The 24927-nt window shown below is 27.5% G+C and overlaps 2 protein-coding genes across 2 annotated transcripts in view; both read right to left on the minus strand.

Annotated features, from left to right (window-relative positions):
* Positions 1 to 14633, minus strand: part of LOC100201456 (uncharacterized) — a 29860-nt gene extending 15227 nt beyond the window's left edge. Inside the window, exon 1 of the mRNA XM_065792884.1 lies at positions 14500 to 14633. The gene's annotated coding sequence lies outside the window, so the exon portion shown is untranslated. The remainder of the gene's footprint in view (positions 1 to 14499) is intronic.
* A 5219-nt stretch (positions 14634 to 19852) lies between these two features.
* Positions 19853 to 23327, minus strand: LOC136078606 (zinc finger MYM-type protein 1-like). The gene is made up of 4 exons (XM_065794388.1): positions 23209 to 23327; positions 22949 to 23036; positions 21314 to 21416; positions 19853 to 20559 (listed from the first exon to the last, which is right to left on the minus strand). Exons 1-4 carry the CDS (start codon positions 23325 to 23327, stop codon positions 19853 to 19855), a joined length of 1017 nt encoding a protein of 338 aa, XP_065650460.1.
* Positions 23328 to 24927: the final 1600 nt, after the last annotated feature.

Raw genomic sequence — 24927 nt, forward strand, 5'->3', positions numbered from 1 at the left:
AATGATAATCTAATTCTGTACTCCTCTTTGCTTGAGTTGATTTTTTTAATCAATATAAAATAACAATCATAAAAGCAATAAATGATGAACTTATTACATAATAATGCATGTATGATTATTACATAATAATGCATGTAAGATTAATACACAATAATGCATCTAAGATTATTGCATAATATGCATTGCATGTATGATTATTACATAATAATGCATGTATGATTATTACACAATAATGCATGTAAGATTATTACCTAATAATGCATGTAAGGACATTTAAGATAAAAATGCTTGTTGAAGATAAATTAATCTAAAAAAAGATTAATTATTTTTTATTAATTTTTTAAATTTCATTGATAAAACATGTATTAGTAGGATAAAATATTTTTAAAGTAGTAGAAGCAAACTTTTCATATTTTAGGTGGTTGGAGCAAAACGGGGCAAGAACAGCAGTTATTCGTTGATTGGAAGTCTTAAAAATAAAAATATGCAGGCTATCTATCATTTAAACATGTTCAGACATCAAACTCTTTAAAAAATAATATACCCATACAAACTACATGCTCTTACACCCATACACCACATACACCACATACACCCATAAAAGAAATAACAACTAAAATAAAGAAACTTTTATATATATCACACGTATATCTTTAATTGATTTAATAGTCCATAAAATGAATCTTCCACTTGATGTACAATAAAAAGATATTTATCTTCTAATCACAAAAATTAATTCCAATAAATATCAGCATTTAATTTTTATGTATCAATTCAACAATAATTTCTCTCCTGCAAACATTAATAACAATTTTAAAATAAATGAAATCTTAGAGCAAATATAAGTAACAAAATAAAAACTTGGAAATTTAATATTTATACGGAATATGATATTGCATATCGAAGACCAAAAGTATGAAATACTAATCAAAAAGAAAAGTGTCTCGCAAAGTCGTTAAGCTCATTTACTTTTTCAACAAAAAAATATATTTTTTTAAATTTAAAAAACATGTATGCTTTAGTGTCTCTCTGAATTCATTTTTAACATTTTTTTCATTTCAACTTTTTCAAATTTTTTCTTCTTTTTTTTTTTGATTTGTTTACCAGTGCGGTATTTTTATGCTTATTAAGGTTTATTATAACTAATATATTTTATTAAAACTTTGTATGTGGGCTCAAGGAAAAGATTGGAATGACGTATGCGGTTTTTTTTTGACAATATTATTTGGTACTTGTTACCAAGTACCAAAAAAAGTTGAAAATTGTGAAAAGTTATTTTTCTTTGTGCTTCTAATATGTAGAGGTCAATCACTGTGTTTATCCTGTCTTTTTAAATTGTTTTAGAAAATGAATACGTAAAGTTATAATTTAAATTTTATTTATAAATAAAACATTATTTTTGCAATTGTCCGGGATAGTTTGAACATAATTATTCAACTAACTATTATTCAAGATCATCAACAACAATTGATCGTATTCAAGATCATCAACAACAATTCTATGAAAAAGTTGTTAAGAATAAAATCTTGAAGCACATCAACGATAACTCTACAAATCGACATGGCTTTCTTCATCATAAATCTTTTGAACCAATCTAATAGAGACTTTTGATATTACTTTGTCTTCCCTAGCATCCCACCAGTTTATAGATGTAATCTACCTCGACTTTGCTAAAGCTTTTGATTCCGTACCTCACTCATGTTCAAATTAAAATCATTCGGAATAAACGACATGCGGAATAATTAAGCTTGAGAAATCTTCAATATTACGAAAGACTAAAAAGACTAAATCTACCATCAATTAAGTTTCTGCGCCTACAATTCGATCTCATCCAAATTTTTAAACTAATGCATTGATTTGATATAACTAATGATATATACCAGCCAAAGTTTATCAACTCCTTGTCACTATCTTAAAATAAAGCGTGAATATATTCCAAACCGTCTTCCAAGACACAGCCAACTATATAATAGATCAGCAAAGTACTGGAGCGAACTACTCGAGCAAGTAACTTTCTACTCAACTCTACTTTCTTTTAAAATTAGACTAGATTACTGGTTGAGATTAAAATTCGGAACAAATATTTATATAACTGGTTGTTTATAATAGAGTGTTTTCCCTGCTCGCTGTATGTATATATAGTATGTATGTTTTATGGCTACAACTTAATAATAATAATAATAATTATAAAAAAAACATAAAAAGTTTCTAATAGATTTAAACTGAGCAAGATATACGAGTAAAAGCTCATTTTAAAGCTGGATAAATACAAGTATAAATACAAATATTTAAAACAAGCTCTTACTCGTATATCTTGCTTACTATGTATTGCTATTTCTCGTATATGTTGCTCAAAATATATATTATATATCATGCAGTGCCATGTGGTTTGTGGCCTCCCTAACAATAACAACTTGTATATTTTCTATAGGAAAAAAAATATTATTTAAAAAAAAATTCATTTCTTTTTAGAGTTTGCATTTTTGGATCTTCCGAATTGTCTTTTAAGAAAAATGTGCTACTAAAACAGCTCATTTAATCTGGGAAATGGAAACCGATGATACCGCGACCTAATGCCGAAAATTAGACTAATATACAATCTAAACTATGTATTAGTCTAATTTTAGGCATATAATAGTCTTTTATTATATAATTTTTTATCTATAAATAAAAGACTATTTAAAAGTCTATCTGGATTCGAAAAAAATTTACTTTAAAAGTTAATAGTATTAAAAATTTACTTAGTTTGTAGTATTAATGATTCAATTTGAAAAATTACATTATTTAACGATATGAACATTAAACATATCAAAATATATAACTGGTTTAAACCAAATAAATTATCAACAATTCAGCGAGGGCACAGAGCACAAAGTACAGGAATACCATTAAGCTGATAATGTCTTTTTATTATATGTATATATATATATATATATATATATATATATATATATATATATATATATATATATATATATATATATATATGTATATATATATATAAATTAGTAAAAACACTTATCTAACTTTTATCTTCAAAATCATGTTTCTCCATCAGTAGGTTCATCAGGAAGCTTCCTGGTGAACCTACTGATAGAGAAACATGATGTTGAAGATAAAAGTTAGATAAGTGTTTTTACTAATTTATATATATATATACATATATATATATATATATATATATATATATATATATATATATATATATATATATATATATATATATATATATATATATATATATATATATGCATATAATAAAAAGACATTATCAGCTTAATGGTATTCCTGTACTTTGTGCTCTGTGCACTCGCTGAATTGTTGGAAAAGTACAGTTCAAAAGATAATTATAAGCCATTAAAATACAATATAAGACCGATAGTTTCTTAAACTTAAATAATCTGGTACATCTAGTTAAAGTGTAAGACTATGATTGGCTACTCCTTCCGGAGAAAAGAAATTTAAATATTAAATTTCTTTTTTCCTTTTTAATTTTTAAATTAAGAATAACTCAGTTTGAACTGTAAAAGAAGCTAACATGGAAAATTTATAAAAAGAAATTATGAAAATATAAAAATAAATAAAAACAATTCAAAAGTTTTATACCATTGTTGGAGGAGAGCGAAGGAATTGCAAGAGACCTCAACGATGAGGGTCTTAGGGAAAAGCATGCCTTAGATAAAAAATTTTTGTAGCATTAAATTATTTTTACTCGAGTTTTGTCAAATTTAGCATACATGCTGTTATTTTTAAAAAATTTAGAAGTGATTATATTTTTAGTAAAGATTTCATCGCTGTTCAAGATTCCTCATAGTATAACTTAATGTTTGAAACTGTTAAGCAATACAGAATTTTACATTCTCGTTGAAAATTACATAAGTAATTCAAAATATGAGATAAAAGTCATATAAGGGTGAAATTTCCAATAGAGTAAAATGCTCCTCAAAAAATATTTAAACTGTTTTTATATTGACACGACTTTCGCAAATTTTAACAAAAATATAGCAATATCAAAGAAATTAATTTTTTAAAATTAGCAATATCCAAGAAAGATATTGGCATTTTAGTATTTCTAACAAACTTTAAAGTAGTTTATTTGGTTTATAATTAAGATCGTTTGGAATCTGAGGATACTTTCCTTACTTTTCAAACAAAGTTTAGAATTTGCTTCAGGTGTTCATAAGTTTCTTTTACAAATTCAACAATTGTCAGAATTATCATTGAAATATTTGAATAATTAATAAAATAAAACAAAATATAAAACTATTTTTATAAGGACATTGAAATGTTTTTAACTAATTTCTAGCTGGCACCATATCTAAACTTTTTTTTTATTGTGTAAGATTGTGTAAGATTGTATAAGATTGTGTAAGATTGTGTAAGATTGTGTAAGATTGTGTAAGAGTTTTTTTTATTGTGAGTCTTTTTAAGCATTGTGTTGTTAGGTTTAATCATGACATGTCAACTTTTGACATCTGATGTCTGTATGATTAAATTTATCAGTCAACACAACAACATCATTAGTCAATAAAAAATTGCCATCTGTCAAAGCAACATCATCATCATCACTCAACAACAAGTTGCCAGCAGTCAATGCAACATCATCAACAGTCAACAACAAGTTGCAATCAATCAATATTAACACAAACCTTTTTGTTAACAAAACAACCTGTTAATACTTTTTTGTTGTTGTTGTTTACAGTTTGTTTACAATATGTTATTATTAAAATAAAACGCGTTTTATTATCAATATAAACGGGGTATAAAGCAAAACACATTTTAGGGATGTCCTTTAATTATGTCAATAATTTTTTGACAATTTTTACCCTCCCCTTCCTCCCTCTCATTTATCAACAACTTGTCAAACTTCTAGAGACCCCCAAACGACATTCATAAATGTTATGTGGCAATGTTTTTTTTATATAAACATAAATTTAAAAAAAGCATAAGTAACAAAAAAATTAAATATTTTAAGTAGTAGTAGTGAAATATAAACTTTTTTTATAAACTATACTATGACACTGTTCTTAAAAGGACAAATATGACACTGTTCTTAAAAAGACAACTATGACACTGTTCTTAAAAGGACAACTATGACACTGTTCTTAAAAGGACAGTGTCATAGTATAGGCAATACAAGTAATGATTAAATTGCTAAAAGATTTTTAGTAGTAAAAAAATTACTGTCGTAATTATTACAAGATGGGTGCCGAACGACATTCATAAATGTTATGTGGCAGTAACTTCAACAGTTATAAATCTGCTTTACAAGATCTAATATTGTGCCCTGCAATAGTAACACAAGATTTTATATTTTATCTAATATTATCCTATTGTTTTAATTATCAATATGATATCTAATATTGTGACCTACTATAGTAGGACACGCAATTAGATCTCGTAAATTTAAAGTATTTTTAAAATAAAGAATTATGTATTTTAATTAATTGTTTTTTTCTCTAATAATCCTATAACGTGAGAGCACTAAGATCTTAATCACTAAGATCTAATCACTAAGATCCTTATCACTAAGATCTTAATCACTAAGATTTTAAATTTGACATTCGAAAGAAGTTCTGCGGCTGATAGTAAAATTTCAATAAATTTTTTTCAAAGCTTTTTACTTTTAAAAACTTTCTTAGATTTAAGCTACTAATAAACGGTGACGTAGTTTTATCGCGGGTTCTCTGGAAGTTTGACACGTTGTTGACAAGGGGGAGGGGAGGCAGATTTTATCACTTGTAAAAACATTATGTATGACCTTAAAACAGCTAAGGTTAAATTTTAGCTAAATGTCATAGGTTTATTACATTAACTAAATTATAAAACTCCTGAAATTTTTTGCAAAACATTACAGTTAATAAAGAATCGCATTCTGAACAAGGTGGTAAGTTTAACTGGAAGACGAATTTAAACCATGCGCGTTCACCGAATTTAACAAAAAGACAAATTTGTGTTTTAATCACATTCATGGCTGTCCACTCATTACGTCAACAATTTTCAGCGGTTTTCACCTCTTCTCTCCCTCTTGTCAACAACGCGTCAAACTTCTAGAGACCCCGCAATAAAATTACGTCACCATTTAACAGTAACTAAAAACTAAAAAAGTTTTTAAAAGTAAAAAGCTTATAAAAAAATTTATTGAAATTTTAGCTTATGAACTTATTACAAATAGAACTATTGGAAACCGGGGCAAGTTGGCTCGGTTTTTACTCTATAAACTCTGTAGTCCTAACAGTACATTTTTTTGAAAATACTAAAGTGTAGTCTTTAAGAGTATGAATTTGGGTAACTTATAAAATTTGCATTCATTTACAAATAAAATTTCTTGGGGCCTTTACCGGGCTCTTAAAAAAAAAAAAATTTGCGCCAACTTACCCCACCACGGGGTATGTTGGCGCAAACTATAAAAATGATTATTAATGCACTATTAAGTGCAAAACTAATAGAAATTTTTTTACTAATAATTTTGGCAACAATTTTATCCCAAAATTTAATATTACTTTTAACTGGTACCAAATATTAGTCCGTATAACAGCGAAAACAATAGCCTAGTTTTTATTCTGTTGATTCTGTGGAAAAAAAACCTAAAAAAAATTTTTTTCAAATTTTTTTGTAAGAATAAATTTTTTCAATATTTTTAAAAATTAAAAATAAAAAAAATTAATTTTCTAAAAATAAATATTTTTTTCCATAGTCAATGCTATGAGCCAACTTACCCCGTGAAAATTTTGCCAACTTACCCCAAGAGCTTTTTTTTCAATAAACAGTCTATAGATCCTGAAAAACAGCATCTATGAAAAAACGTCTGACTGGATAAGTAAGTCAATTGTGAATGGAACTTTTAAAATAATTTTTTTTCATACGACTAACTATTTTTCTTGTAAAGTAAAAACGAAGCGATATTCCGAAAAATACGTTTTTGTCCAAAAAACGCATAAATCTTAATGCATAAATCTTAAACGCATAAATCTCTTATGCGCATGTGCGAATCTTGACAATAATATAGTGAATGATGAAATGGTCAATTAGGAAGGTTCTGTGTCATTTTTGTCACTTTCTGATGAAAGGCTCTAAAGATAAACGCAGTTCGTCAACTTACCCTTGCGACCAACTAGCCCCGGTCTCCCATATTCGGTTTCACTTTCTTTCCGAGAAAGTGGATATTTTTTAAATAACCTATGTTTTTATAATGAAAAATAAATTGTTTCATTTATAAAATTTATTTGACATAAAAAAAAGTTCAGTTTTAATGAGTTTCCAACTTTCCAAGAAGTGGAAATAGATTGAATTCAATTTATTTCCAATTTCTGGAAATTAGATAGTATTCAAAAATTAATCGCTTTCTTTAGGTTTTTACATAATACCAAAAATATAAAATTACTATTAATTAATTTTAATCCTACTTCCCTACGGCTTCCAATCACAATCATGAAAAGTCATTTTAAAAATTTATTTAATTCTTATCTATTTTATCAATATCCGACCACCTGGAGCTTATTGAGACCTGTCCCAGATTATTAATTTCAAAAAAAAAAGTTTTAATTTAAAATTAAAAAAGACAATCGTCTCTTCTGTTTGTTAAATGCTCTCGCTTGATTAGGCAAAGAAGCTTGACATCTCTATTATACTTATAACTGAACTATTTGGGCACTTAGCAATATGTGGTTTCTTATATAACCCCTAAAGCTAAAAAAAAATTTAAAATAAACAAAGACTGGTATTTTTAAACAGTGACGGATCCAGCATTTTTTTATATTTGACACTTCCTGGTAAGAGCAAACTTTATTTATAATTACGTCAAAAAATGATGCTTTGCAAAAATTTGCGATGATTGGATATTTGGAACAAAAAAGTTCTATAACTTCATCGCAATCATTGCTAATCATCTCAATCATCGCAATTTTTTGCAAAGCATCATTATTTAACATAAGTATAAACACACAAATGTGTGGAGTTAGCTCAATGACCGGAAAAGAGCTATCTCAAACACCAAAAAATGTTGGATCTAGAAGCGTAGGCGAGGGGGCGACGGAGTAGTGAATGCTTCCCCTGCAACATAATTCGGAGCTTGTAGTGTCTTTTTGAAATTCAACGGCAGAGCTTTTTTTATTTGATATTATTTTACTACAGTTTAATTACATCGCATAATAAATTGTGAAAAGGCGCCAAAGTTGCCACAATGTCCTCGTATCATTGCTAATCATCTCAATCATCGCAATTTTTTGCAAAGCATCATTATTTAACATAAGTATAAACACACAAATGTGTGGAGTTAGCTCAATGACCGGAAAAGAGCTATCTCAAACACCAAAAAATGTTGGATCTAGAAGCGTAGGCGAGGGGGCGCCGGAGTAGTGAATGCTTCCCCTGCAACATAATTCGGAGCTTGTAGTGTCTTTTTGAAATTCAACGGCAGAGCTTTTTTTATTTGATATTATTTTACTACAGTTTAATTACATCGCATAATAAATTGTGAAAAGGCGCCAAAGTTGCCACAATGTCCTCGTATCATTGCTAATCATCTCAATCATCGCAATTTTTTGCAAAGCATCATTATTTAACATAAGTATAAAAACACAAATGTGTGGAGTTAGCTCAATGACCGGAAAAGAGCTATCTCAAACACCAAAAAATGTTGGATCTAGAAGCGTAGGCGAGGGGGCGCCGGAGTAGTGAATGCTTCCCCTGCAACATAATTCGGAGCTTGTGGTGTCTTTTTGAAATTCAACGGCAGAGCTTTTTTTATTTGATATTATTTTACTACAGTTTAATTACATCGCATAATAAATTGTGAAAAGGCGCCAAAGTTGCCACAATGTCCTCGTAAAAGGCGCAGATACATGTTTCCCATTTTAGTAGGTACTTAAAGTTGTCAAATCACAAGCTATGTTTTTTGTATCAATTTATCGTGTAATTTATGACTATATAAATACCACCACAACGTGATGATAGTGACTCAGTCACATGACTGATAGTCGTCACAAATCCTGCTGATATACCACCACAACATAATGCTGATGATAGTGACTCAGTCACAGATCATACTACCTTGGTGAAGCCTATTATTAATTTCCAAGTAAGCTACCCAACAGACCCTCACTTATTTTGTGAGAAAAATCTGTTAATATATATGAATGCTACATATCAAGCTGTAAGCAAGAAAGTAGAGCACATGACGACGCCTAAACTCTACGAAGAAAGCATTTGTGATCTAGAACACACAGTATAAAAGAATACATGTATTCTTCACAAAAGTAAATGAGTGAAAAGAAACTCCAATCAATATCTCCAAAGCAAAAGAAAGAAGTAGACAAGGCTATTTTTAGAATTTATTTTATAATTGCGTGATTGAAGACTGCTTAAAAATTGGAGCTTTTCGAAAAAGTGGATAATTAAAAGTTTTAAATTTATAGGCACCAAGTTATAAGCCTCAGCAAAGGCAAACAATTTCTAGGCGGTTTTCTGATTAATATAAAAAATGTATTAGGGTGTTATTTTCTAAAAAAAATTCAATATCTTGCATTATCAACAGATATGTGGAAAAACAAGCGCCTTACTCATTTTTAGGGCTCACGTTACATTTCTTTGACAATGACTTTAACAATGTAACTTTAGCGATTGGTTTTCAAAAGTGTGTTGTTCGTTGTTGACATTTATTGCTGACTCAATCGATTTTGTTGTAAGATTCTCCTATTTCTGTCATAATTTAAATTTAACTGTACAACCATTTGTAAAGCAGCCTAAAAAAGTAAATAAAGAAACGGACGAAATTAATCAAACTCTAGAATCAGAAAATGAGTATGATACTGAGTCACATAACAAGAATCTAGAAGTCAATGATTCTGAATTTGAATTAATTGAAAATTTAGAGGATGCAGATTTGGAAGAAGAAGAAGAAGATCAAGAAGAAGATAAAAAAGAAGAAGATCAAGAAGAAGATAAAAAAGAAGAAGATCAAGAAGAAGAAGATGAAGAAGATAAAGAAGAAGAAGATAAAGAAGAAGAAGATGAAGAAGAAGATGAAGATGCAGAAGATGAAGAAGAAGAAGAAGATGAAGAAGATCAAGAAGAAGAAGAAGAAGAAGAAGAAGAAGAAGAAGAAGAAGAAGAAGAAGAAGAAGAAGAAGAAGAAGAAGAAGAAGAAGAAGAAGAAGAAGAAGAAGAAGAAGAAGAAGAAGAAGAAGAAGAAGAAGAAGAAGAAGAAGAAGAAGAAGAAGAAGAAGAAGAAGAAGAAGAAGAAGAAGAAGAAGAAGAAGAAGAAGAAGAAGAAGAAGAAGAAGAAGAAGAAGAAGAAGAAGAAGAAGAAGAAGAAGAAGAAGAAGAAGAAGAAGAAGAAGAAGAAAAAAGAAGAAGAAGAAGAAAGTAAACCCAGATTGTATTGTTGAGATTCAATGTTTATTGTCTCGAATTAGAATGTTAGTTAAAATGATTAAAATATGTGGAAGTATTTGTAGTTATGCTCAAAAGGAAATTATCAAAACACTAGATTTAAACAACATTAAAAACTTTATCATTGATTTTTATATTCGCTTTCAATCAATTTGTGAAGTTAACTGCAATTCTCATCACAAAAAAATCAAATAAAATTGCTGGAATAACTAAAAAACAAATAGAAAAATGGATAGAGGAAAAAAATTGTGCACTTATCGGGAAGAAAATACGAGATTTTATCATTACCTTTTGTTACCAAAAGAATTTTGTTTCATAGTCTTGAAACTGAATCTGGTGATTTTAAATAAAAAGAAATAAAAGAATTCCTATCTAGCAACTTGAGCCATCAATTAGTTGGCAAGACTAACATTCCAGACGCTCAAAACAAAATTATATTAAAAGTAGTTGATTTATTCATTTATTTTTTATTTTATTTTTTGTAGTAATTTTAGGTGCTCCCAGAAGTCCTTACGGTATTATCACAGAGCAGAACTCTAACCACTGCGCCACGGCTGCTCATTTAGAACCTCTTAATTGAAAATGGTTAAGTGCAGAAGATATTAAAAGCACAGAAAAGGAGTTAGTCAGTATCTTCAAAAACATAACGCCTTTTCCATTGCAAAATACCCAACAAAACGATTTCTGACCTAATCTAGCAGAAAGCATAATAAAACAATCCACAGCGTACAAGTTGGCTGGCAGGGTAGGCTTGATTGTTCATCAAACAACTCCAAGAAACGCAAAGATAAACGTATACAGGGAGAAATAAACTTTTATAGGAAAAGAAGCTTCTCTAAGTCCTTTAAGTTTTGGTCAGTTTTGGAAATAAAATTCATCAAGTTTGCCTGTGTTAGCTAATGCGTTTGAAAGTATTACATTTATACCAGCATCTTCTGTTGCAGTAGAATCTGCTTTTAGTAGATCAAACTTTATTCAAAGGAAAGAAAAAACTAACCTTTCATCAAACTTAAGATTTACATTAGTTTTAAAGAGTGCAAAGAGGAGATATGTAACCAACTGTTTGTAAAACAGAAATTAAAAAATTAAAAAAATATACTGCTTAATTTTTTTTTTCCAATGAGAAGTGATTAGAACGTGTACAGAGGTAAGTTCCAATTTAATTAACAGTAATATTATAAATTTAATGTCATGCAAAAACCTAAAGAAAGTGATTAATTTTTAAATACTTTCTACCTTCCGGAAATTGGAAATAAATTTAACTCAATCCATTTCCACTTACTTTTTTATTTACCTTCAAACAATAAAGTATAATTAGATAAACATTTTCCAATATAAATACATTTAATTTCCGAACACTCTCAGTCAAGTCAGAGAAACTACTTTAGAAAACTGGTTAGAAAGCAAAATCGAAGTAGTATGCTTTTAACTTTCACAGGAAAAGAGATGGAAATCTATGTGATTTTTATTTTTGATACATCTGGTGCTTTAAGGCTCTCGTTAGTTTTGGAGACTGGAATTAGTGGCGGGATAAATCTTTCAGCAATAATATAAAAGTACGAGCTTCTAATTAGTTGGCAAGTTAAACCAAAGCAAACCAAAATGAAGGAAATTCTGGCTTGTTTTTACATGGTTTTAGCACCAAATTTGATTTTGATTATTATATTTTTAACTTTAAGATCAGACTTTTCAGGTACAATTAACTCTGCTACTGTTGGAAAATTATCTATGTTTACTTGTTACCATATTTCTGACTTTCACAAGCATATTTGAAGTTTAATTGTTATTTAATTTCATAACATCAATAACTTTTTGATATTATGAAATTAAACAATTTGCATAAACCAGGGTTCGGCAAGCTTTAGAGGCGGAATACCCAAAAGTTACAAATCTAAGCTATGGCTTAAATATGAAAATAATGGCATTTTCATTCCCATTCCTTATATATCAAAGGCAATTTTAAAGGCAATTTTTTTTCTAAATGTGTTGAGAATATTCTAATGCTAAATAATTATATATTATATTTGTGTAAAAAAAAAAAAAAAAGAGGTAAAATCATGGTCAAACTATGTCTCCGGGGCTACCCTCCAGTTTCGAAACATACAAAATACAATTTTTTTTATTTTTTAATTATAGAAAATTTTTAGTATTGTTAAATTAATAAATATTTTTAATCTGCTTTGTTTTTATTCAAAAAGCAATTAAAACCGCTGCAATATTACTGCAAAAATATTCTGTAATTTCAATGAAAACTCTAGTAATTTGAGCATGCTCATATTACAAAAGTTGTGTTTCGTTACCCTTTATATTATAATTATTTTTTTTTTATAATTTAAAAAATTTAATAACTTTCGAATTTAACTGAAAGTTAAATGAAATTTTGCAATTGTAACTGAATTTAACAGAAAGTTAAATTCAGTTACAATTGCAAAATTTCATTTCAAATTCGGCACCGAAATCCAACTTCGTCCTTTAGTAAACTTCGTAATCCGAATTTTTACAAATATTCGCTGACCCATAAATTATTGTAAATGAAAATCAAAGAAGTTTTACGAACATGCTTTTTACCGAAGTAATTAAATTTACATTAATCAAAATTTTTATTTATCGAATACGATGAATAAAATAAAGGTTTTATGTATTAAGTAGAAAATTAAACTATTATAAACTTTAAAACCGTTTTTTTTTACATTGAACTTCTCGAATGACATTCACAATGTTCGGATGTTTTTTTTTCTACACAGCTAAGGGTTTAAGAATTTTATAAATCAATAACAAAATACAAAAATTTTCAGTATATAATTAAATCAAGTAGGAAAAGTTTATTATTAAAAGCAGTTTTGTTATTATCGATTTTTATTATCTCACTATTTATGTTTTTAATAATCGGTTTTTTTTAGAAATATTTTTACTGTTTGATGGTTAAAACCACGATGAATAACCATTTAGATATGGTCCATCCATATACATCCATATGACTATTTTTTCGTCAATTTTTGTTAAAATCGTGCGGTTTCTTAACCATTTAATCTTTAGTTCATGTAATATTATGTAAACTTGTCACGAATTTATGTTATTGTTATAGTCATAAAATATCTTTTAAATGATCGTTGTACGTTCAAGTTTGTTTGTTGTTGTTGTTTGCTGATCTTGTACGTTCAAGTTTGATTGTTGTCGTTGTTTTTTGAAAATGAAAGCTACTCGATAATGTTTTAATGTTCAATTGATTTAATTCAATAGATTTTATGCATCTTTTTCTACTTCAAAACTGAAATTGTGGAGAAAAAAAATTTTGGTTTCATGTTAAATTTTAGAAGCAATAAAAAGTTTTTTTCAAATAGATTTTATTGGGTTATTTAAAATTCTATTTCTAACATTCTTATGCACTGATGTATTATTTTGTCAAATTAGATTCCCATAAAAGTTTAATTTTATTATATATATATATATATATATATATATATATATATATATATATATATATATATATATATATATATATATATATATATATATATATATATATATATGTATATATATATATATATATATATATATATATATATATATATATATATATATATATATATATATATATATATATATATATATATATATATAACTACCAAATTGATAATAAACAATGTAATGGAAAAAGGTATGCCGAGCAAATAAAAACAATAATTGAATTTTTGAAATTTGAAAAAAGAATTATTTCTTTTAAATAAATATATGTAAATGATAATAAAGCACTAGAGGCCTTTCACTATTTTCATCAGAAACATAGCACTACTGATGAAAATAGTGAAAGAGCTCTAGTGATTTATTATCATTTACATATATTTATTTAAAAGAAATAAATCTTTTTTCAAATTTCAAAAATTCAACTGTTGTTTTTTTTTGCTCGGCATACCTTTTTCCATAATATATATATACATATATATATATATATATATATATATATATATATATATATATATATATATATATATATATATATATATATATATACATATATATATATATATATATATATATATATATATATATATATATATATATATATAATATATATAAAATTAATTAATTTAAAAACAATAAACTCACACAGTTTTCCACTTTTAAAGCAATTAGAAGTTGAAATGTCAAGTCAAAACTTTTGAGCTTGATATTCATTCAAAAGTACATTATAAACATTTCACTGTGTTTTTAAAATGCCAGCTTAAACTAGAGTAGAAAAAATAAAGTTTTGAATGTTTTTCTTTCAAGGAATTTGACTAACTTGTTTAAAAAGAAAAACAACTTGAGGCAACAAAGAAATCACGCTTAAAAACTATGTGATTTTCACATTGTTTACTGATGAGCATTTAAGCATTGCAATGTAGTCATCTACATGTTTGGAGTAATTTTCAAGGGAAATACATAAACGTCGTTAAATATTCTAAGAATACTTAAGCTTGCAACAAAAGAAAGAAATACGTGCTTTACTATTTTGAATCAAACAAACCATTTGTAGCTAAGTATCGTGTGAGCGGTAAAAATATTTTTAAAAAATTTAATATTTAACAACTTTTTATAAGAAAATACTATTTGCGCATACAATACGTCATTTTGAAGAAACTTTATATTTAAATATTAAACAGTTATGCAATTATTGCATTGACATCCTTGCACTTCGCTCTGTGCACTTTTCAATAGAACACTCTTCATTAAGTTGCGCACCCAGTTCAAAACATAGACCCTGCTAAGTTAAGTTAACTTATCTTGAGCAGCTTCATTAGTATCTTCCGCTCCAATTGTTCTTGCTTCCAAACCATTTATACGCACTTATTTTTATTTACAGAGAGCTCGATTTCTCTATTGGAGGGAGTTGGAAAACTACTTGAGAGTTGAATAACTTTGTTACGAAGCTCACCCTTTATTTACAAAGTTTTTTTGTGTCTGGCGCGCATATGTGTATGTACATGTGCTGAAATCAAATCAGGTCAGCAAAAAATGAGGTTCACCATAGAGTGAAAAATATGACACTAAAAGCCTTTTTATACATTCTTTGATATATATCTAGTATTGTATCTCCCGAATAATATTGTAGTCCCTCCCGAAGGTTGAAATTTGAAAAGCAATATGCTAAACTTGTTAATGGCAATCCAAACCAACAACCGTTGTTTAAATTTTTTCAAGTAAAGATACTTGACCTTTTTTATGATACTCAATTTCGCATTGTAATGTGTACGAGAACCATTTAAAGAGGAAAAGCTCTTATCATTATTTACAATCACCAATCCATCCCAGACGACACGTTAAATGGTAAATGCGCATGAAAATTATGTCTGAATACGCATCAAAATGATATGTATGTTTTATAGCCATTTTATTGTGTCAAACACGCATTAGAAATACAATTCAGATGCGTATAAAAACAAGTATGCAATGCGACACTTATTGAATATCTAACTCGCATTTAAAACTTGTAAGTGCGCGTAAAACACAGTAACAAGATAATATTCAATGCGATGTTTTCTTGGTATTAAATGTGCATTTAAAACTTTCAGGAATATGTGTTATTTTCAAATGTATGTTACCCATTTTATTCTGTAGAACACGTACTAAAAATACGTTTCAGACGCGTCTGAAAGGTGTTTCTACTACGTGTATACACCACACGCACACACACATTTGCACTAAAATAAAAACAAAAACTTAATACTTGAAAGCTTTATTAAACCAACTTGTACAGTAGGGTGCAGGATGAATAGGGTACAGAGTGCAGTGAATTTTTATACTTTTTAGAACTCATTTAGCCAAAAGTTATTCATTCATTTTTTAAATACTCTGAAAAAATATAAATGTTTTTGAAAATTATCTTGAGGTGCCCCAAGACCTTTGAAAATTTAATAGCTCCATAATATTATATAAAAAGTTTTTTAAAAGTATATCGTGTTGGGTCTCAAATATAGTGAAATTATAAAACAATTTAAAAAATAATAATCATTTTATTGAAAAATTATTATTTTATAGTTTATTGCAGAAAAAATGAGCTTTTTAACTAAAAATGAAAAAAGTGTATTTTTTTGATAATAATTTTAAAAAAATCTTAAATAATAATTTTTTAATAAAATAATTGTTGTCTCAAACTTATAATTTACGATCAAATATTTTTCATAACTATTATATTAAAAACTAAACCCGGTATTCTGAATTTTCAATAATGTCACGTAAAACATGGAAAAACTTGAAAATTCAAAAATTAAAATACTTAAATAGAAAATCGTCGTTTAAACGGCAAGCAAAGTTGCATACTCTTGGTTTGTAAAAATGATTGCAACATATTTTTTTTTTAAAAAAAAAAAAAAAAAAAAAAAATAAGTAGAAGTAGTAATTACAAAGTTAATAGCAAAAAAAATTGTTACTAAATTTACTTAAATTAACTTTTTACATGAACATTAGGGTGTTCCAAAAATATGTAGAAATATCTTTTTTTTAAACTTCTCTTGTACACCCGAAATTCCTTGTCTATATAAAGGTAGAAGATAAATACATACTAAAAAATTGCACTCAGATCATTTTAAGTGCTTACTGTAAAACTCCTAAATCTTCTTTTTTTTAGCTAGAAAAGATCAAAATTTAATAACTGACAGTATAGTTCTTTTATTCATAAATATATCTCATGAACTGAGAGTATAATTCTTTTATTTACAAATATATCTCATTATATATTATCATATAGAAAGCTTTAAATTTTCATAAGTTCGCTTTGAGTTATATTCTTTGTTACTGTTTTTCTCTCCTCTCTCGCTATCAATAGTATATTTTGACGCTATTGTTCTTTTCGAGAATATTTAAAAAAGTCATTTATTAATCCAATGTTCCTTTCAGCGCAGTCGTTAGTTACACAAAGTCCTTTGACAAAATTTTCAAAAACACTATATGATTCAGTTTTTGAGAAGTTGGGATGAGAATGAACCCAGTCTTTTACTTGATATACAACTCCTAGGCGTATAAATATTTAAGCCAGCTATCAGCAGTAACAAGCTCTGAAAGTTTTCTGTTTGGAAAGATTAAAACAGGATAGTGAAAAGACAACTACGGCTGGAGAAAGATACCACGAATGTTTATGAAAACTTTTAATCAAAGCATTGCTAACATCGACATTAAGTTCATCCTTAAGAACAGATGCTGCTTTAAATCCATCTAGATTTGAGGTACCAAGGGGCAAACAGCAACAATAAAGGCACATGTTTCAATTTCCTTTTTATTTTCATCAGGTAAAAAGGTTATAATAGTGGATATCATTTCTAGTGGAAGAATATACAAAGCATCAGCCATGAATCTTGCTTCGTGACAAGCTCCAGGTTGATGAATTTTAAATTGATTGAGCTTATCAGGTTCAACGCCAAGATAAAAAGTCAAAAATTTTACAATATGATTAAAGTCATTTCTTGGAGAAGTTTTATTCTCCAACTCATACTTCGCATAATCTTGTGGTGACAACACATAAATCAAAACAAACACTTATAAGAATCAGGGTTAGCAAAAACCCGGTTTTTTTAAAAAAAAAAAACCCAACCTAGTGGGTTTTTTGGGTAATTTTGGGTTTTATTTGGGTAAATGTGGTTTTTTTTGCGTTTTATTTATATTTCGTCTCTGTAAAAATATTTTTGTTTTTTTGTTCAATGATATTGAAAATTAGTTTAATTTTCTACTTTAACTTTATTTAAAATATATTTTATATATTGTTATTTAGTAATTTATTACAAGAACTTTTTAAATTATTTTGAAAAAAACTTTTAGATATAATTTAAAACCGTAATTGAAAAAAAAATTTCACCTTAAATCTTTATATGTATTGATTTATTTTGAATTTTTTAGTATTATTCTATATAATTAAAAATGTCAATCAGAAATGGTAAAAAGAAGCCTAGAGAATGGGAGGTAGTACTGAAATTTCATTCAAACTTTGAACTTGAAATTTAAATGAACAAACTTTTTTTTCCTTTCTTTAAAGGTTCGTGTTTAGGAGTTAAAAAATTGAGAGAGAGTTGTAACTACAATAAGCCTCCTCGACTGTAGTAACTTTCTCTGGCCACTACTACTCATTTAGGAGGTGAATAACATAAAATAATAAAAAATTTCAATAAAAATATTTGAATAAAAATTGTAGTAATGTATTTCCAAATAATGATTCAAATATTAGTAAACCTGCTCTGATAGCCATAGCCGCCGAGAGAAATTTCGGGCCCTGGGGAAGTTTTCTTAACGGGCCCTCAATATGATCAATCATATACCCAGGACCTCGAGAAGCGTGTTCTGGTCATTGAAAATTAAAAATGAAAATTAATTAAATCTTTTAAAAGTCAAAACTATTTAAATCTTTTAAAAGTTAAAGTTAGGAAAAAGTGTACAAAAAATAATGTTAAACACTGTTTTATAATAGAGCTTTGCGAGCCTTTCGACTCGCAAACAAATTAATAACTTCTTCAAAATTAATTTTCATAGCCATTTTGGCCTCAATAAATAAAAGTCCTAAGTCATTTAAACAATTTTATGTCATTGTTGATCATAATACGTTTTGTATTCTTTTCAACATGCTGAAAGATCTTTCTACTTGGGCAACTGTCACTGGAATTGTGCAAATTTTGCAAACCTTATTGAAATTAATGTTTGGAAACAGCACATCCAGTTTGTTTTTTTTAATTCCATTTAACAATTCAACGGACTGAAGAGAAACATTTTGTAAATTGGCATCATAAATTGATTTTAAATGTAGTATTTCATCTCTAAGGTGATCATCAATATCATTTTTACAAATAGTTTGCAACTTTTCACACTTACTTTGTATTTCTTGATCATTTAAGTCACGGAACAACCATAATATATTGAATAAAGAACCTAATTCTTTTGGTGCATTAAATCTTCTTGTCATATTTCCAATAATGCTATCCATGAAAACATTAGTTCTAAATTCTTCTGCCGATGTTCTTTTTAACTCGTGTGTTGTTTTTTTTCTTATAGTATATTTTTTCACCGAAAACTCTATGTTTATCTGTAAAGGTGTTCCCTATCAATCTACATTCATTTAAAATAGTAACTGTCTCTTGTTGAATTAAATACGATAATGTCTTCATCGTATTTAATTTAACAAGAAGACTTGACAAATTGGTTATTTCTACATCAATTGTTGTATTGCGAGCTTGTAAAACAATACTTCTGTAGTTTATAGCTTCAAGAACTTTGTGCCATATTTTTGCCAGTACTAAGCATTCAAAAGATTCCATATATTTTTTTATTCTGATAAGATCTGATCGAGTTTCTGACGTTAAGTTTAATTCCAAAACAGTATTTATTGCTATTTTAGTTTCATTAACTTTTTCAGCAAATGGCTTAACACTTTCAATTCTTGCAGACCACCGTTTATTAACATAGTGTGCAAAGAACATCCAGTATTATTTTTTAATATTTCCTATCTTTGTGGGCTACTACTAAATATATTGTATAACTTTTGTATAGTGCCGAAAAATCTTACAACATGAATACAAGATTCTGCTGCATGAACACCACATAAATTTAAACTATAACATGCACGAGGAGAAAAAACTGTCAATGAATTAATTTGCAAAATGTGAACTTGTGCACCTTTATATGATCCACTCATGTTAGATCCGTTATCATATCCTTGTGCGCGATAGTCACTTATAGGAATATTATACCTTTGTAGCGTTTCAAGAATTAAATTAGCAATATATTCTCCTGTCTTCTTATTGCAGTCAACAAATGCAAAAAATCTTTCCATAATTTTGAATTTGTTGGACTTAATAGTAACGTACCGTAAAATAAATGTAGTTTGTTCTATATGCGCAGAATCGGGTGTTGCGTCTACAATAAGGGAATAATACTTCATAGTTTCTCTTTCCTTTAAAATACAAGTTTTCAAGTAATCTGCACAGCATGATATGAATTCATTTTGAATGTCTGGCGATAAGTAATGTACTTGCAATCTCTGCTTTTCGATTTGTGTCTGCTTTACGTTTTTTAAATGTTCTTCTAAAAGCGGATCGTAATGACTTAAAAGTTCTAATAATCCTAAAAAATTTCCATTGTTCGAATCTCCAATCAAATGAGTAACACCTCTAAAGGTAAATCCACACTCAGCAAGAAACAAAATTACATCTAATAATTGTTTTAATAAATCTTTCCATTTCTGTGTCTCATTTTTATTTGTTTTACTATAAAGCAATCAATTGTGGTATGTTTACTAATATTTTTTCTAAATTTCGCCGCTGGATGTAACAAGATTTATGATTGCTAGATTTTTCATGGTCAGGTCATATGATTTTTTGTACCCTCTATTAGCCTGCCAGCCATTATCTGTAGCTAAAATTGATCTTTGTTTATGAAATTTATAAAATAAATGACAAGGAAAACAAAACAAAGCATTTTTAGATTTGCTCCAAACTAACCAATCACGAGGAACCATTTCTTTATTTTTTAAACGAAAGCTTAATAAATAGGTAGGGAATTAACAACCATGTTTATCTACAGGAAATGTTGTTGGGTGTGGTTCTGGACCTCTTACAATAACATCTTCTACGTCTTTTGGTGTTACATTTACAAAAGTAAATGTAACACCAAAAGACCAAAAAATATTACATTATATATAAAAAATATTACACCAAAAGATATTACATTTACAAAAGTAAATGCAACACCAAAAGAAATATTGGAATGGTAAAACCACTCCAATATCGATGTTGGCACAGTCGGTATACAAAGAAAGTGTCGAAATATCAGATTGCGCGGAAATTCCAACAAATTCCGTTTCATTCCTTGCGCTTAATGGATCTGAATCAATGTTTCCATTATCGCAACAGTCATCGTTCAGTGTTTTTGAAGAAATTTTAAAAATTTTCTAGTGCTCTCATACCTCTAAAACTTTCTTCATTTCTTTTTTGTCGCTCTTTTCGTTTTTCGTATCCAGATTTATGGCGAGAAATTATATTCTGTATTTCAGAAATTAAAGCGAAGTTCTTTATACAGAATTTATAATTAATTTATAAATTAATTAATTAAATTAAATATTATTATTATTAAAAAAATGTTATTATTCGTAAACTTTAATTTAATATTAAAGTTTACGAATAATAACATTTTTTTAATAATAATAATATTTGAATAATATTTTGTATTTAACGCAATTGTAATATTTATCAAAAGTTTTAATTTAACACGTATATGTTATTTACAAAATGTAAACTAAAATTAACATTAAAAATATACGCTTACAAAAAACATCAGCAATGTCTAAAACGAAAATTTTAAAATCCAGCATCAATGAGAGATCAAGTCATGAAATCTTTACAACTGTTAACGTTTTAAAAGAAAATTAACAAATGAAAAGTTAACAACGTCGATTGAAAAAATTCAAATTTTAATTTTGATTGAAACTTAATTGAAAAAAATTCGAATTTTAATATTACAAAAGAAAAATAGCAAGAACAAAAAGATATTTGTTAAAAACTTTTCTCTTTAAGATTTTTTGGAAGCGATAAATAAGATTTAATAAGTGATGAATAAATAAGGCTTCATGAAAAAAAATTATTTGTACACACACGGGGCCCCAGGAATCTTCCCCGTCTACCCCTCCCTCCTCTCGGCGGCCATTCTGATAGCTGTTATTGTTGGTTATAATACTTCATAATAATAGTTGATAATAATTTAGTTAATAATAATAGTTAATAATTATTTTAGTTAATAATATTATAGTTGTAATGTTAATGTTGGTTATAATAGTTTATAAACTTATTAAATATCTTTAAAAAATCCAACAAAACCCAGATTACCCAGGTTTTATTGGGTTTTTTTGGGCGTGTTTTTTAATGCCAACCCTTTTGAGAATTCTACTAATTATTATAGCTCCATTTAGTCTGCCTGTATTACTTGATGTAGTATCAGTACAGACTCCAACTATATTATCAGCTATTTTAAAAAAAATAAAATGTTTCGAACAATAAAGCTTGATATTTTCCCTTAGTGCTCTCTAGAGCTATAATTCCAAGTGGGCGGTCATCTTTTGTATTGAATTTAGGACTGGTAACAGATATCACAACCCTTTCCTTTTTAACTGTAATTTTTAACTTTTCCTCTATTTCTTTTACTAACTTACTGTCAAAGTGAAAGATCAAATTCTTTCCCAACATTACTTCATAATGGCTTGATCTGATGTTGGCTCGTAAATTAAAAAAGATTGTTTTTCTCTTTATAATCATTCTTTTTATTTTATTATAAATATTTTGAATATAAAAAAAACTTACCTAAATCTTCAATATACTTAAATCTACTAGCTATTGAGCTTCTAAATATATTTAAATCATGAACATTTCCCCCTAAAGCTTTAATAATAGCTCCTAGAAATATTGTTTGTGAGCAAATGCTAATCCTCAATCTAACACTAACAGATGTTGTAGCTAATAGAAGCTTGTTTCTGTTAAACTCTATTTCTATTTCTGAACAGCCAGACTCAGATGTTTTTTGACGCACACAAAGGAATATTGACATTTACTTTTGTGTGTGTTGGAAGCTGATTTTCATTGCTTTCTGGAAAATCGAAATCACAATCACTAGCATCTGAAGACTGGTGAAACGCAGAACTTAGGTAACAAAAAGGGTTAATCACTTAATAAAGTGAATAAAAGTTTAATTTAAACCATTATTAGAAATAATTATTTGAAAATTTTTGAATTAAAGACTAAGATTAACTTGATTAAGATTAATTTGAATTAAATAAAGATTAAGAATTATTTAAATTACAAATTTATTTACCTATTTGATACCTCGGATTCATTTGAGTCATGAAGAATCACTTCATCCATTTCTAAATCAATTTTTCTATCAAATTTAAAGTTTTCATTAACTCTGCATTTTTGTTCATGAGGTCTCATTCTTTCATACTTTTTCTCCTTTCAACTCTTTGTTTCATATCAGTCTCATACTTTTCACTCACCACACCTCTCCTCAATGTTCTTTGATCTTAAAGAAAAGCCAAATCTTCTATTACTGCAGCATTCCACCTTGGCATACCTTTATCTGATTTTATTTTTGCTTCTATTTTTTTTGAGAAATATCAAACAAATTTTCAAGAAGTTCTTCACACTGATTTTCATGTTTTTTTTGGAAACTGTGTTCCAGGCTAAATAACTTGTATTTCGCATTGAAATGTACAATATATTTAGTTTGATAAACTTTTTCACAATTTGTACTTCAGAAATTATATTGTTTCCAAAGCCAGCATATTTCCATATATTAAAAATTTTTCTTAGGCAACGTATCTCCATATTTTCATAACAGATATCTTTGTTTTGCATGAAAAATTTTCTTGAGTAGACTTGAACCTTTTACATTTTTCTGTAATAACATACTGGTAATATCGCAGAACTGTTCGATTTGTTGGAGTTGATGTTGAGGAAAAACAGAAATCGGACTTCTGAGAAGGTAAAGCGGTCGTCGTGGGTTTAAATAACATTGTGGTTCGACTTTTTTATTTTAGCGATCTTTCTTTTCTTCATTTGTGATAAGAATTTATTATAAGTATTTATTTTTTTATACTTTTTAAAAACTAAACTGCCCAAAAGATTCTTTTGTCAAGAGTAACAATTCGATTAGTTGTTTTTTATCAGAAAAAAATGATTGCTTTAAGTTTGTTTACGTTTTCTAAAAAGGTAATCAAGATTGCCGCTTTCAAAGTTGATATATTTAAAAGTCGATATTTTAAATAAGATAAAGTTCGTATATTTAAAAGTCGATATTTTAAATAAGATAAAGTTCGTATATTTAAAAGTCGATATTTTAAATAAGATAAAGTTCGTATATTTAAAAGTCGATATTTTAAAAATAGCTGTTAGTCCAAAAAAAAAAAAAAAAATTAGTACCGAAATTATCGATGATTTAAAAACACATCAATATATACTGTTTTAAAAGTTTCCTAATATTTGGAACAGCAATCAAAAAAAGTTTGTTAATGTTTACTAGTTGATCAGTTACCACCTATATCCTAATGCAAAGCTAACAGTTTTTTTAAAAAAAGATTACAGATGTCTTTTACTATGTAAAAAACTATGAAAAACAACAGCTATTAGAATCGTCTTTTTTTTAATATATATTTTTGGGACACCCTAATGAACATAGATAAACGCCAAATGGCGCTCTTTAGGGAACCTGCGAAAAGATTTTTTCTTGGGTTTTGTACCCAAATATTTTGTTGAATCTTTGAGTTTTATATGTTATGTTATTTTATATGTTTTTTTGGGTTTTGTACCTAAATAATATGTTTAATTTTTGATTTTCTTTTTTTAGGTATTTTGGAAAAATAAAAGTATAAATAGTTACTATATTAAAACTTATACTAAAGTTTGTATCAATATTTTATTAATGTATTTTTATCAATCTGATACGTAATAATTTTGTATATATATATATATTTTTTTTCACGATAATAAATGTTTGTTTTTTTTCATAGTATACATAAAAAAAAAAAAAAAAATT

The sequence above is a fragment of the Hydra vulgaris genome, chromosome 03 (assembly GCF_038396675.1).
Source record: "Hydra vulgaris chromosome 03, alternate assembly HydraT2T_AEP".
Classification (NCBI taxonomy): domain Eukaryota; kingdom Metazoa; phylum Cnidaria; class Hydrozoa; order Anthoathecata; family Hydridae; genus Hydra; species Hydra vulgaris.

What these genes read in the sequence shown, in the direction of transcription:
- LOC136078606 (XM_065794388.1), bottom strand. Translation starts at nt 23,327, where the DNA reads ATGAGACCTCATGAACAAAAATGCAGAGTTAATGAAAACTTTAAATTT. An exon ending in AGCTTCCAACACACACAAAA is followed by an intron (nt 21,417 to 22,948) that starts GTAAATGTCAAT and finishes TTCTGTATAAAG; the next exon opens with AACTTCGCTTTAATTTCTGA. An exon ending in AAATGAAGAAAGTTTTAGAG is followed by an intron (nt 20,560 to 21,313) that starts GTATGAGAGCAC and finishes AACAATTATTAG; the next exon opens with ATGTAATTTTGTTTCTTGCT.